This window comes from Tachypleus tridentatus, chromosome 13, assembly GCF_004210375.1.
Source record: "Tachypleus tridentatus isolate NWPU-2018 chromosome 13, ASM421037v1, whole genome shotgun sequence".
Lineage (NCBI taxonomy): Eukaryota > Metazoa > Arthropoda > Merostomata > Xiphosura > Limulidae > Tachypleus > Tachypleus tridentatus.
Genome location: NC_134837.1, coordinates 199,260,124 through 199,276,738, shown reverse-complemented (window position 1 = coordinate 199,276,738; position 16,615 = coordinate 199,260,124). Strand labels below are relative to the sequence as shown.

At 33.7% G+C, this 16,615-nt stretch overlaps 1 protein-coding gene across 1 annotated transcript; it reads right to left on the bottom strand.

Annotated features, from left to right (window-relative positions):
- Positions 1–134: 134 nt before the first annotated feature.
- Positions 135–15,322, bottom strand: LOC143236425 (choline transporter-like protein 1). The gene is made up of 6 exons (XM_076474688.1): positions 15,136–15,322; positions 11,768–11,871; positions 6,514–6,627; positions 4,251–4,393; positions 3,938–4,009; positions 135–222 (listed from the first exon to the last, which is right to left on the bottom strand). Exons 2-6 carry the CDS (start codon positions 11,807–11,809, stop codon positions 135–137), a joined length of 459 nt encoding a protein of 152 aa, XP_076330803.1. The 5' UTR covers positions 11,810–11,871; positions 15,136–15,322.
- Positions 15,323–16,615: the final 1,293 nt, after the last annotated feature.

Here is a 16,615-nt window from a genome sequence, read left to right as displayed (position 1 = left end):
CCTGGCCAACACACATACACCTCTAAAAAAAATAAAGACTGGCGGCCTGGAAATTATGTAGATGACAGAGATGTAAGAAGACAGGTAGAAAATACACAAATTGACAAATATATGACAAATAAACTGTAGATACCTCAAAAAAATGATCGCGTTATGTTCAGTGTTTGTTGAATCAATGTTTCCCGTGTCACACGTAAAACACAACGTTTCAGCACTGAAGATCTAAAAATACACCATAAAAAATTGGTTATTGAGCATTTCACTGTAAACCATAAAGTTCAGTTTTAAAAATTTAATATTCGAGCATTCATAGTTTTCTTCATCATATGACACTTCAACTAACTTTCTTACATCAAAGTTTAATTATCAATAGTTCATTATCACAGCAAAATATTTTATATTCACCAAAGAAGTATGAAGAAAGAAATACCTTCGAAAGAAAATTTTTCTTTAACAACCACATAACAAATAATAGCTTAAGGATATCATTCAAATGTAATTAGTGTTAATGTAACTGTAATAACCTGGTTTGGTTTGGTTTGAATTTAACGCAAAGCTACACGAGGGTTATCTGCGCTAGCTGTCCCTAATTTAGCAGTGTAAAACTGGAGAGAAGGCAGCTAATCATCACTACCCACCGCCAACTCTTGGGCTACTTTTTATCAACGAATAGTGGGATTGACCATCACTTATAACACCCTTACGGCTGAAAGGGCGAGAATGTTTAGTGGGACGGGGGATTCGACCCGGCGACCCCCAGATTAAGAGTCGAGTACCTTAACCACCTGGCCTGTAATAACCTGGAATACTAAGAATGTTATAATTAACATTCCAGTAGAAAATTCGGTAATAAAAACGATATACCAACTAGAAACTGAAGCAAAGTAAAAAAAGACAAAACTAGCATCAACACATTGTTTATTGGTGTTAGTAATGATTTGTGTTAAAAAGTTAAACGAAATTTCACATTAAAAGTTATTTTCTAGTTGCCAAAGGATGTAAACTTATATTAATTAGCCTTCTACTGTTTAGTATCTTTATTTCAATGACATATCTAGATGCTAATCTTTACATATCTACGTTAATAAGAGAGATAAAAGTAGCCATAACTAACCAATAATATACGCAAGTATTCTTAAATATGCACATAGCTACCCAACAATATACGCAAATATTCATCAATGTATACATAACCACGCAACAATATACACAAGCGTGAGCCAGATTCTTTACAGTAGATACCCGTGCCTTGGGGGCGATAAACTTCAACAATAAAGAAACAACAAACCCTACTTGTTTTAAAATAATATATTAAAACAATTCAATGCATTATTGGTTATGACAGTTATATTTAGAGCTTTAAATATTCCTCCTTTTTTTCGTCAAAGCCCACACAGGTTGATTCAGTTGTTTTAAAACAAATTTGGCAAGGCTAATTATTCTACCTGGTCTGTTATTACAATACAGTCTGTGATCATTTCTTTTTAAAATCACCATTATAACTGTTGGTTACTAAACATGGGATGGTTAATTTATTTTAGAACACTACTGACAAGACAGGTTATTATTATCCACTGTCATCCCTCTCTCAACGAATCTTCCAATGGTCAGAGATCAAAAAGTACGTCACGACATTTGTAACCTCATTCAAAATCTTATTGAGTTACCATTTCATGAATGTATGTCAATAAGTCTGGTATCAAAGTGTAAATTATAATTAAAATTTTAGAATTATACATTAGGTAATTTAAAGGTAGGTATTAAAAACTTCTAAATATCACGTGATATGTTGAGTGCAGTATTGGTTCAAATTAGATCTTTGTCATTCTAAATACCAATTCCGTAATTTGTTATGCCTTTAAAACTCAAATTACGACTTGGACAAGCTAGAATATAAAATAAGAACCTCCTATCTTGTTTTCTTTCTGAGGAATCACTATATTTAGCGAATCAAACACAGTGCCCTGTTTGTAAATATTTGTTTACGTACACCTACTTTGCTTCCTGACGTGAGTATAACCAATCGAAAGCTCAGAATTTCTCTGGCATGGTTTTCTCAGACTCGTGAAGTTAGAAAACTCGGTAGGAAAATGTAAGTAAAAAAATATGTTTTTGAAAAACAGTATTTTTAGACCTAAATACAGATAAGCCTGATAAATTACAATGGAATTCTGCGATATTGATACAGTAATTTATAATGTTTTATTATTTCAACATTTACATTTAAAACCTAAAAATTTATTCAATTTCATATTCTCCACGTGAGAAATTAGGTGAGGTAGAGCAACCAAATACAAACTCTTTTACAACGATAAGTAGTAGAAACCATTGTTTTAGATATTTTTCATTTATTATTCTATGTTTTAAGAAAAAAATAAATGAAATGTAATGTATGTGTGTTTTCTCATAGCAAAGCGACATCGGGCTATCTGCTGAGTCCGCTGAGGGAAATCGAACTGCTGATTTTAGCATTATAAATCTGCAGACTTACTGCTGTAACAGCAGGGGATTAAAATTTAAGAACTTATATGTAAATAGTAATAATATATGTATATATATATACATATTTTGTGTATTATAACCGATGTTTTATTATATTTTCAAAACACTGGTCCACTAGAACAAAGTCCATATAGGTCACTTTGTAAAGACTAAAGGCCAGTTTTGTACTATTTGATACAGAATCATAAGTGCACGTGCTCCGTGTTATTCAGCTTCTATAATGTTAGTGAGACACAGCTGAAAGGACAATAAAATATATATATAATTTTATGAGATTTAAGCTATTTATACTAAACATTTGTGGTTTCGGGTTATAACATGTAATGATTCTAGAATGAAAGAAAAAGCGTAACTTAAATCCTATTTCCCAAATATTCATGGTGATTACAACGACGGTCAAATCGACCAATGCCATACAGAAATACAGTAGTGAAGATAACAAACAAAGTATAAAGATTTAAAAAAACAAAAACGTTTGTTAATTATCTGAAGGTTATTAGGAAGTTATAAAAGTTCAGTATGTGACATTTGACGATTTTCTGATGCATAAAAGTATTTTTAATCTTAAAAACAAAATTACTTTGCGTGTGGATAGTCAACATTCGAAAACAAAAAATGTACGATCAAATAACTGCTTAAAAATTCGATATAAAACCCTTATAATGTTTACTGATAACATAAAACATTTTGTGACTACACGCTTACTGTATTAACAGTTACAATATGAAAACTATAACAAGCACAAAACGGTTATGAGTTTAGTTATTTGGATTGAGCCCTTAGTGAGAAAGGTATTATAATCTAATCTGTGATAGGTTTACATTTAAAACCGCCACTATATGCTCTTTATGGCTAAATTCACAATCACACAGTCTATTTATACCCCAACAAAAGACTTGCATGTTCCACACACTACTATATTTTACGATGCAGTAATATTTAACTAAAACGACAATTCATAAGGTTCTAGTAACATAATGCAATAATATAACAATCGCCAGTTCATAAATATTAAACTATACAACGTATGACTTATAAACAGTTGCACAAACAAACCTCTGATAAACTACTAATTCTAAAAATAGCTAAATATAACAGTCGCACTATATAAACAATCTAATTCATAAAGCTCGTATTAAACTTAAACTGAAATGTCGTGTATATCTACCAACAATTATTCTTTAATATACACACAACTACAAGAATATACATAAACATTTATCAATTTACATAACTACCGAACAACCTACGCGTTTATTCATCAGTGTTTGTTCACCAACATATACAAACCATTCATCAGCGCATACATAACTACTAAACTAAACAATATACACAAGTTTGCAGCAGTATACAAATAACTACACAGCAATCTATAGACGCATTCATGTACTAACAACAACTCCATAAGATAAACAGCTCAAACACTCTGACTCACGTATATTCTCCTTCTGGACAGCTTCGAACACATTGTTTTGGAGGGATCTCATGTGGCTTGTACAAAAGGTATCTGAGACAAAGAAAGATTATTGTTACGTATGTATCTATTTCTATCCGTGTCATGTTCATTGAACCAATAAAACAACAAAAATACAATCGTATCCTTCAACTAGTTAAATATCTACAATATTCATAGATTGTGTGAGTGTCTATTTGTGAAAGCTGGAACTATATCAGCCATGTTCACAACTTCTCAGGACCATTAAACCTTACGAATGAATAGTTTGGCATTACAGTACTACTTTACTCACGGTCTAGAAACTGTATTCTTCCCAGACTGAGAAGCACCAGGAATCTTTGGGTTCTTCTTACCACACACATTACCATAGCTATCACACCCGAAAAGCAGTCGATCTGGTTCACCCTTGCCTCCAGCAGTAGCCAATACATAGGCCTAAATAAAATTTGAAATGTTTTCAATATCCGTTGGTATCACTTTCTCTCCATTTGTGAACATGTACATTACTATTTACTTAAAAATGTGTCCAACATTGTTTAATAATATAATAACTCTTAATATGTGTTTGTTTGTTTACTGTTCCATACCATCTACATTATATAATAACTCATTAATATGTATGATTATCTAAGAATTTTCGTTAATATCTACAATATATAATAACTCATTAATATACGTGTTCCATACCATCTACATTATATAATAACTCATAGCTGGTTAAGAAAAATTGGGAAGTTTAAATAACAATAATGGATACGTGAACCATTTGTTACTATTTGTTGTCAGTCCTTGAACAGTGGGTACCTGAGGGATGGAAGCTAGTTAATGTAACTTTTCTCTTCAAAGAAGATGATAAAATTTGTCCTAATAATTAGGGACTTATTAGTCTTACAGTTGTGAGAAAAGTTTTGGAAAGTCTGATAAAAGATTCTTTGTAAAGTCATTTAACAAAATTTAGAATTTTATTGGATAGTCAACATGGTTTCACAAAGGGAAAACGTTGCTTTACAAACCTTTGGCATACTTCGGAAAAATTATTGCTTAAGTAGATAAGTTAAGGGTGTAGATTTGGAGTATCTGGATTTTCAGAAAGTATTTGACAAGGTGCCAAACAAAAGACTTTAAAAGAAATTATCTCTATAGGTGTGGATGGTAAAGTCGTTAGGACGCTTGACTCGCAATCTGCTAATCGCGGGTTCGAGTCCTCTTCACACCAGACATGTTTGCCGTTTCATCCGTGCGCCATTATAATGCTACGGTTAATCATATTATTCATTGATAAAAGAGTAGTCCAAGAGTTGGCGGAAGATAGTGCTGGCTAGTTGCTTTTTGTCTAGTCTATCACTACTCTGTTAGAGAAAGCTAGTGTAGATAGCCCTCGTATAGCTTTACGTAAAATTCAGGACAAACCGAAGCCAATAAAGCCTAGATATAAATAGTGGAAGAATCAATCAAAACTTGAATGTTGGATGTCTTAGTTGTATAATGCTACAGGGGAAATAGCTTTTCCTTGATATATAATTTTATTTACCAAATCAAGCGCTACTTTAGACCTAGGTATGAAATACATTATAGTGTACCTTTATACAGCCTTCTGTTTGCTATATTCTCGTTCGACCACTTAGAACCAGCTTTAGATATATTTACACCTAAGCTGATTCGAATATTTCAGAGCTTTTTTTCTCACTACGATCGATTTGCAAATGCAGAAACTGAAAGTGGGTGGATATGGTAACGGAGTTAGTACAGTAAATTTTAAGACATGTAACGAGTTTTCCTCTAGAATGGAAAGTCATCAAAGATGAATTTGGTCGTGATAACGTAGGCATTTGTGATGAATACTACTATATTTGAAGAGACGAAAGAAGACACTTTGCAATAATTTGATAGTTCTGCTAGGAAAGTATTTTTTATTTGGACAAAAATTTATTCTGGGATCTGAAATATTTGGCAGCTATTTCTGGGTAGTACTTGTGAAAAAAGTGAGTTTTGCGTCTTGGTGCTTATATATATATCAAATAGTAACTGTTTAATACGCAGCTAAATATTTATATGAAGTTATGATAAAAAGGTGTTAGAAACTGTTTTCAGACTTTCTGCACTGTCTGATTCATAAAATATCAATATTTTACAATTGGTTTCTAGTAATTTCATTTTCCAAGACTATTGATAGCCCCCGCTAGTACAGCAGTATGTCTACGGATTTACAACGCTAAAATCAGGGGTTCGATTCCCCGCGGTGGGCTCAGCAGATAGCCCAACGTGGCTTTGCTATAACAAAACACAAGACTATTGATAAATCACTCATTATTTTGTTATATTTATTAGGTATTCACATATCACAGCCGAAATTAATATTTCAATTAACTAAGCCCTACTTTGGTAATATTTACTTCTTCGTCTAGGCCAAGGTTTGAAAAACACAACTTGTTACTGACGTAAAAACAGTGAGGTAAAAGAAATGACTAAAACCTAAAATATGTTTTAAACAATTGAATGAGTTGAAGTCTCAGTAGGTCAAACACTTCTCAAAAATGAAACATAATTAAACTCACCAGAAAGCCGCAAAATGCAGCGAACAAGAGAAGAAATATGACATCACTACATTGGCGGTCCCTTATTGGTCCCTCAAAGTTTTCTAAATCTGGTAGTATCCTTCGTCCATTCACCTAAAAAACAAGTCATCTTAAAATTTCCGGACATTAACAATGACCAAGCTTCAAACTATTATGTCATTCTGTGGGATTATTGATTAATTTGTAATGATATAACTTTAATTTCCTAACTTAGGAAAAATAATAGTATTACTTGTTCATGACGTTGTATTCGATATTAATGGTTGCTTTATTTAAAGTGTAACAACAGATGGCTATTGTTACTTTAAACTTTTCATCCGGACACTTCATAACAAAGGTTACTGAAGGTAGAAGATAAGAAAATTTCTACTGTAATGATCTAATTCTGAATTAAGTTATATCGGGAATTTTGCTGTTTTAACACACAGTGTGTTGTTTTACCAAAAGCACTATTGTGTATATCACGCCATACTTAATGAAGGATAACAAAACGAAATTATACAGTTTATTTTGATAAATCATCAATGTCCATCTCTCCTGTATCGTCCTGTTAATCAAATCACCACACTCTGTCACAAAATCACGTTACAATTCGTTTATTGTACTATGAAATAAGTCATACGTGACATATAAGAAAAAGCATACAAAATGTCATCTCATTTCTAGTTACAGAAAACCTTTCAGTGGTTTCATGAATTTAAATTTTCTCTTTGAGTTATTTGAGTTAATTAATTTAATTAATACGGCACGTGTCGCGTAATGAAACAGATAACTCGTTTTAGCAGATAGTGTAATAGTTATTGTTGTAACACTACCAGTTGAAGCAGAAGGTGTGATAGAAGTTGTTGTACCATATCCAGTGTCAGATTTTGTACACTATAATTATTTATAGTGGGTGTTTGTAACTTGTTGGTGATAAATTTCAACAATAAACACGTAGCACACAATCCACTTGTTTTCAAATAATATATTAAAAACAAGTTAAATGTATGTACAACAATTCTTTATACTTCAGGATATCACAGTTGTATCTTAAACTCTAATAATTATCTTGTCTTGTTAAAAGTCCACACAGGTTGGTTCAATTAATTTTGAACTCAATTAAAAAGATGAATTATTTTCTCTACTCTGTTTCTTACTGCACAATCTGTAATAGATTCTCTTACGCTAATCTGTGAGTTACAACATTTACATCCAGAACTTCGAATAATTGTCTCATTTTCGTCTAAGCCCACACAGATTTGTTCATTTACTTTAGAACACCATTTGACGAGACAAATTACTCTCCATAATTACAAAACTATTGTGAAACTTGTTTTAAATAATGTCATCTACGGCAAAACTAAAAATCATGCAGTCTAACTTCACTTTCAATAACTTAATGTTTTTTGAGTTAAGTTGCGTTCATTTGGTCGCCTATATATATTTGATATATGATATATATTTCTTAAATAAGGCCTAGAACTTTCTACAAACTACGAGACGTTATGATGTAATAATATTCCCTTAAGGTAGCGAGAAACTACGAAAGGTTCGAGTAATATGACGTCAGTTTGCAACAACTCAATTGCACACACAACGTAGGGCTCTTATTGAGTTACATAAAGATATTTGTTATAGCTATCGCCTTTAAAATAATTACTTTTAACATCCTTGTTATGAAACCTAAATAATTATTAAATATTAGATAATTAAATTAACTAAACGATAACTGTTACACAAAACAGTCTTGTATATCCAATAGCCAAATGTAGCCGGAGGTATAATGATCATTATTATGCCGCTGCTTGACTTGAAAGAATATTATATCACAATTTCATCTTTCATTATACTGTGATACGGTAGCTAAAACGTTTACCACGTCAAGTGTGACATTACGAAGTCAAATAAAAATCCCTGAGGTATATCTGATTGGAAGTCGAATTTTAATGTTTCCTAGGAAACTTTATTGGTTAGAAATTTTTAATACTACACAAAAATCAGTGATTTATACTCCCTGAAAATGTATGATTGGTGCATTTTAATATTCCATAGAAATCTTTGATTGGTGGGCACTTTTTAATATTCCTTGGAAGATTAATTGGTGAGTTTTAATACTCCATGAAAATATTTAACTGGTAGGTGATTTAGTACTCATATTGGACATGTCAACTATTTTTTCTTGTTTATTTTTAGTTAAACGCATAGTTGCACAATGTCCTACTTGTACTATGCCCACCACGGGTATTGAAACCCAGTTCTTAGTGTTATAAGCCATCAGATCTTCCGCTGTACCAGTGAATATGTCAACAGATAAATTTGAAATGTAGCAAAATATATTTAGTTTTCTATTGTTATCTCGCTATTCTGAAGCGGTGTGACCTTACAGCAGATATTGTAAGGGTTCAGGCAACGTGTCAGTTTTTAAAGGATGTGATCGTTTAAAAACAGATGGATTTTCTGAGACTATCTACAACGACTGAGTGGCTATGTGTATTAAGGCTCAGTAATTTCTGTCTCGGCCCGGCATGGCCAGGTGGTTAAGGCGCTAGACTAGTCATCTGAGGGTCGCAGGTTCGAATCCCCGTTAAACTAAACATATTCGCTCTTTCAGTCGTGGGGCGTTATAATGTGACAGTCAACCCCACTATTCGTTGGTAAGAGTCGCCCACGAGTTAGCGGTGGGTTGTGATGACTAGCTGCCTTCCCTCTAGTCTTACAGTGCTAAATTAGGGACGACTAGCGCAGATAGCCCCCGTGTAGCTTTGTGCGAAATTCAAAAACAAACAAACAATTCTGTCCGCGTATATATTTATATATAAGCACATCAATAATCTGGATCCTGGTGTTTTCTTCAAATCCAATTGGTGGTTTCTACTTTCTACAACTTTTCCCGACACGTATGTCATAATTCAGCATTTAGGAATCTAAATTATCTCTTAACAGGGTCCGGATGATGAAAGTACCGTCAACAATGAAAATGGTGCAAAATTAAAGAGTTTTAATATTTTTATATGAAAATAATAAGTAATTACTATTCTACGCACAGTATTTTAATGTGTATCCATGTGTTATATCTCGTCACTTGTTCACGCTTTTACTCATTAAAAAGGAGGGGGGGGTGAGTAAGAAACCTTATTTATTAAAGGGGAGTGTGAATGGCAAATGTTTAGAAACCACTGACTTATGTGACAGTAATTGCTATCAAAATGTTGTGGTTATTTCCTAACTAAATTTTATTAAAATAACAAAGAAGATAAAAGGTTTTAAAGGTGTAACAATACACACAGGTTAATATACTTCATTCTATAATTAAAATACCAAAGTTCTATTAGGTGAAGCCGACGAATAATCGTTACTGATGTTTACACTGTTTCCATGGGAACGATTTCTTCGTGAAGTTGATCACAATAACCAGAAGTTTTCAAGGTCATCGACATAGAAACGTTTGTGTGAACAAGAAAACCGATTTTTTCTCCTTAACACAAACACTTTCTAATAAATGAACATAATCGAAGTAATGTAAATTTCACATTTTAAAGTCAACGTCTATTTCCTTAGCCAACTATATAAAAATCACTACAGACGTTTACCATTCTTGAAGTATTTCTACAAAACGATAAAATAATAAAGTTTTTGTTTGTTTATAAAGCACAAAGTCACATAATGAGCTACCTGCCCTGTGTGTGCATTCCTGGACCCTTTGCAACGATTCAACGTCTTTCCTGAGATAAGAGCCCAAGACTGAATACAATATTCCAAATGTGGCCTAACCAGTGACGTGTGCAATGAAACTATAACTCAAAACGGCTGGTTTGGATATATTAAAACTTTAACCAAAATAAAGTACAACACAACGTTTCGACCTTCTTAGGTCATCTTCAGGTTAAGGTATTGAAAATACGTTTTTACTTCAAGTGGGTTTCTCGCCATCACGAAATCATAACCTCCATAGATTTGTACTCAGTATTTGTGTACATACATTTACATCTATAATGTCTTATTTTTTTGAGGAATATTAAAAAGCCATGGAAAGTCTTAAGTTATAAGGAATACTTTAAACGTGAGGGCCACGATATCCTATTAAAATGTCTTTTATTTTATTATTGAATTATCAAAATATATCACTTCGCTGATGAATAAAAACATCAGTAATCTGTACCACTCATGTATCCTTCAGTGGCTCAGATATGAACGTACAGGCTTACAACGCTATAATTCGGAATTTGATACCTGTAGTAAACACAGTGCTGATAATTCATCGGGTAGCAGTTTTGTGCTGAAATAATGCCGAGTCACACTAATACCGTTGTTTCAAATTTATAGAAAGACTGTAATATTAAAAAAAAATGATTTTTTTTTAATATTCAAACCATTTCACTTTGAAGATAAGATATCCAAAACCAACCCCTTTCAATGATTGGTTGTTGGTTACACTTAAACATAATGTGTCATAGTGTCTATTATGTTGTCGCTACCAACCCTTAGAACAGACACAAAACAACTGTCAAGTCAGCTAATAAATAACAAGGAAATTTTGAAATAACTTGAAACCAGCGTGCACAGCCGAGGCGAATTAAACGTTTGTACGAAATACTATGCCGAGTTTTAAAATCAATAAATTATCGTGAAAAAAAATTAAACTGTCACGATCTTAAGACGGTTTAGCTGAGAAAATAAGAATAACGCAGGATGTAATCACTCAATGTCACGTTACCATGGAAACAAGACACATCAAAACAAACACTAAGCCTAGAAATTTACTTAGGTCACTAATAAGCTCACCAGCTTAATGGGGCTCAGCTTATCTTTAAAGCTCGTCTCTGCATGTTACACTATTCCGTTACAAAGGCTATAAAAATCCAAAATTCCAAGCTATGGGTTCACTGCTGACAATAATTGTTTTAACCTGTTTAGTTGTTTGGAATCCTAGGCCTGAAAACGTGATCCACGTGAGGTGGATATTCTTTCCATTTCTCGTTATTAACTACGTTGTTGTAATGTTTTCTGTTACAGAGTAACTTTGTCAAAATGTGTTTGAAGTTTTGTGTAAACAATTGGCTGTCTGTGCTGTTCCCACCAAGGGTTTATCACACTTACTTCTGAGAGCCATGTGGGAGGAAGTCTACCTCGCAACAGATACTGGAAAGAGTGAACATTTAACATCCATTTTTAGAACACCTGTTCGAATATATGTAAAACATAAACATGCCCGGATGAGAAAAAACAAAACAAAGAGAATATTCTCACTAACCTGGGAAGAGTGAACTCTGGTCGCAGCACCACAGCATCCCATCTTTAGACCATAACGTGAGGAATTATCAGTGACATACTAAAGATACGACTCAGTCACATTGACTAAATCAGTGGAATACGGTAAAAGTAAATTATAATCATCCTGAATATTCAGCGCTAAATTAACATCATACCTAAACATTTCTGAATGTAACGATTGTGTTACTTTATCCAATTGTGATTCGTATAGTCAAATAAACAGTACTTTTAACGTAAGAAAATAAATTTTCTCTAACACTCAACCAATAATACAATAAGCATGGAATACTATTAAACAATATCTAAATAAAATCAAAACTGAAACACATTTTGTAGTAAATAAAGGGAACTATTTAGAGCAACATACACGCTATCAACATTGATTGTACGAATAAAACATAAAAATGTCCAAACTTTTTGTTTTTTATTATGGGGTTTATATGTTTAAAGAAAAAGAAACAGTTTTTTGTATTTTCAACTTTATAAAATATAAGTTACAAAAACAATGTTACAGTTAATTAAACACCAACAGCCAGTGACAAAACAGTCTTTAGATTCTTTACTGTATTGTTCAAAGACTAAATTTTAGTCAGAAAGAAGTGTGAACAGTACAAATGATACAGTGGAGCACCGTTAAGCCGCGGTATTTGGGGGTCAACCTGCTTAACCGCGGCTTAAGTGGTCCGCGGCTTAAACCTTTGTGACTGAAAAGCCAAAGTCACCAACAGCTCCGCCGAGGAGCCTCATCCGGGCCATTACGTGATCATTATAATATTAATGTATAGACTATTCAGATACAATTGACAAGTGCCGTTTTAACACAAACGACCATTGCATTGCGATGGTTCGCTTTTCCCCTTTTTAATAAATAAAATATACAACACAATTTTGATTAATATTTATTAATAATATAAAGATTACAATAAAATAATCCTTTTTAAATATCCCCTTGAAGTTATAAAGTCAGAATTATATTCGTAAGCCGCGTTTTTACACGTTCTTAAATTAGCGGTGAACCGCGATAATCCTCGCTCACACCGCTCACAAGACTTGTTACAGCGGCTTAAGCGATTTCGCGGTTTACTGGTCCGCGGCTTAATGGCGCTTCACTGTAATTAACAGATTACTTAATATAGAACCGCACATTTTTAAAAGATAGTGTAAATGTAATTTTTCTCAATGGTATAGTATCCATACACTCTTATACAGGTAATACAATACAGTGTCTTTCAGATGTTGGCAAAACAAGAGTGAACCATTTAACATAATACCACGTGTTAATAACACGGGTATCGAATTTATAAGTTAACGACAATTTTCAAGTTTTGGTTTCAGTTTTTCATAGCTAAGGTCTTCTTAACTTTTCATTTTGTTTGTTGTCAGAATTCTGGGTAGGAATATTGTACACAGGATCGGATCCTACATACGGAAATTGTACACTGTATCGGATCCTACAAATAGACATTGCTCACTGAATCGGATCCTGCATGTGGACATTGTACATGAGACTGGATCATACATATGAGCATTGTTCTTTGGATTGGGTTTTGCACAAAGGCATTGCACACTGGATTGGATCCTACATATGGATATTGTACACTAGATCGAATTCTACATATGAACATTGTACCCTAAACTGGATCCTGCATATGGACATTGTACACTGGATCGGATCTTACATTGTGTACTTGAACGGATCCTACATATGGACATTCTACACTAAATTGCATCCTACATCTGATTTTAACGTTAGTACCTATCGTGTAACAATAATTTAACAAGTATGTACCTTCTTTAATGCACCTTGTACAGAGATATCGTAACTGTCGAACTGTGTGATCCATTAACTCTGGAATCGAAACAATGGTAATCACTTGGGAAGGAACGTGGACTATTGTATTTCTTTGTTGTTAACTTGGAGAATCTCATATTGTCTCTAAACAGAAAGAATTGTGTAACGAACCAAACAACCTACAAGAACAATGTAAAAACATGGCGAGCCATTATCCTGAAATGATACCTATTTTAAACACTAAATATGCACTCCTACAATCACATATGAACTCGAAGAGCATGTTGTACAAGTAAAAATTGCTCAGAACATACGAAAACCTTTGAGATAAGTCTTTAACTCGCCCACATAGAGCCCGACTAGATGTAATCAATAAAGCCGTGTTAAAGATATCCAAAAGTAAACTGTGAACATTTCAGCATCCAGTTTGAACCCCTACAACAAACCTGAAACGCCTTGTTTTATGCATTTACACTGATTCCATAAGTTAATTAAAACACCTTCATTACTGCTGAAGATAGTACAAGATACAAAGTTGTGGTCTCGCTCTTGTTAGACATAAAGCTATCTGTGTTCTGTCAACAAGGGGTATGGAAATACTGCAGACTCATCACTGTGCTACTGACGGGGAGGGGAAAGAAAATATAAATTGAGCTATTTTAATAACAAGCGCCAAATCTGTTAAGACCGTATCTAATGTTGTGATATACCTACTATTTATTGTACTGTTGCTGTGATACTTTTGTGAGATGAAATGCTTATCTCCTTAAATTAGTACGTGTATACTGGATGTACTTTCTCAGAGTCCCCGCAATTATCCCCGTCACACCAAACATACTCGCCCTTTCAGCCGTGGGGGCGTTATAATGTGACGCTCAATCGCACTATTCGTTGGTAAAAGAGTAGCCCACGAGTTGACGGTGGGTGGTGATGACTAGTTGTTTTCCCATTGGTCTTACACTGTTAAGTTAAGGACGGCTAGCGCAGATAGCCCTCGTGTAGCTTTGGGCAAAATTTTAACAAAGAATCAACGCGGACACTCAAACTTTGGTAAATGTCTAAATCGTCGCAATTTGATAAATGGTTAATATGCAGCTCAAACAGGTTACGACACTTCCATCATATCATGGCCAACCTGGTTAACACATCAGCTGAGTCGTGGACCCGAAAGGGCAGAGTTTTGGTCTCGTTGGCGAGGAAAACAATCACGCTCTACACTTGGAGCCTGCAATGATCAAATTTAATTGAAATATCCTAATAATTAATGATATGTACTGTTGTTGATTAACTGCCTTCCCTCTAATCTTTTAGTTGCAAATTAGTAGCAGATAGCCCCACCATTTCGAAATTGAAAGTGTTTTTATTCAATATGTGTCAAAAAGAAACTTGAAAAACTTTGTAGAGCATTAGCAGAATCAAAACATAAAAACGAGAAAAATTACTTTTTTCTTACATTACACTCATTTGTGTTTAAATTATATGCTTTCATTTGATTAAAATTCAGTTCTGCATATATGGTTTAATGTAAACAAACGAATTACGTTTATATGGCTTACCTCATACCTTCCGAACCCATGAATGATAAAATACGTTCTCTAAGTTTAAGCAGTAGTCGTTCGTGTAAGAAATAATAGTTGAGTAGCGAAACACCAACCAATCACGTTTAAGCAATTTCTATTTGGTAACTAAAAGCCATATTAGACTGTGAATGATGATGAGAAAAACTATACTGGTTCGCTATTGTAGGCGACGCGCATGCGTGTTGCACCATGACTTAAAATCACGTGATCTATACCTCTTTAAAAAAAAAAAAAGATTTTAAATGATATTAAAATAAATATTCCTAATTTTGAACACCTATCACTTAAATAGTTATAATTAAATTAGTTATTCAAATAATTTCTATTTTTTACATATATGTTGTTTCAAGTTCACTTCCCTGACTACGTAAGTTCAGCTATACATTATATACTTTTCTGACTAGGTGAACTCTATTAACACTCTAATATACAGAATTCACAGATTTCTGACTTGGTAAAGTACAATAATAAAAGGATAAACCTAATTTCAGTAAAATATTGATCACAGACGCCGATTTACTAAGTTGATTCTACTGAAGAGAACCTCTTTTGTGTATCAACTTTTTCCATCGTTACTCAACGAAAGAGTTTTTAAAAGTTGCCCAATGTTACATTAATACATGACGCGATGTTTTCAAACCAGCAGAATTACACGTTCGCTCACACTTGTTTCAATCCATCTGGTGGTAAGTTTAATATACCTAGAAATACATCTAGAAATTAAGTTATAAATAATAGTAGATGTTTGTTTGTTTTGTTTGTTTGTTTTGGAATTTCGCACAAAGCTACTCGAGGGCTATCTGTGCTAGCCGTCCCTAATTTAGCAGTGTAAGACTAGAGGGAAGGCAGCTAGTCATCACCACCCACCGCCAACTCTTGGGCTACTCTTTTACCAACGAAAAGTGGGATTGACCATCACATTATAACGCCCCCCACGGCTGGGAAGGCGAGCATGTTTAGCGCGACGCGGGTACGAACCCGCGACCCTCAAATTACGAAGCGCACGTCTTAACGCGCTAGGCAATGCTAGGCCCCTGGTAGATGTTACAAGTGGCGATATTCTATCTTTAAGCCTAATAAGTTTTGTAATCTACATTCTGGTAGAAGATACAACTAATGGATAAGCTCTACAGAAAATTTATATGGTTGTGTTTTCACTAGCGACCATGTTTACAAGTCAATACTATTGAAACTACTAGTTTTATAACACTATGATTCATAGATGCCAAGGATATTTTGGAAACTTTATTTTCCTTTAGAGAATTCTTGATGTTGCAAAGTTGTTTGTGTGAATGCCGATACGTGCTTGTAAGACTCTAATTAGATTTTTCTTAAATATAAATGTTAAAACGGTATGTTTTTGTATTTTCTTTCTGCTTTTTTTTAATTTCGCACAAAGCTACAGGAGGGCTATCAGCGCTAGCCGTTCCTAATTTAGCTGTGTAAGACTAGAGAG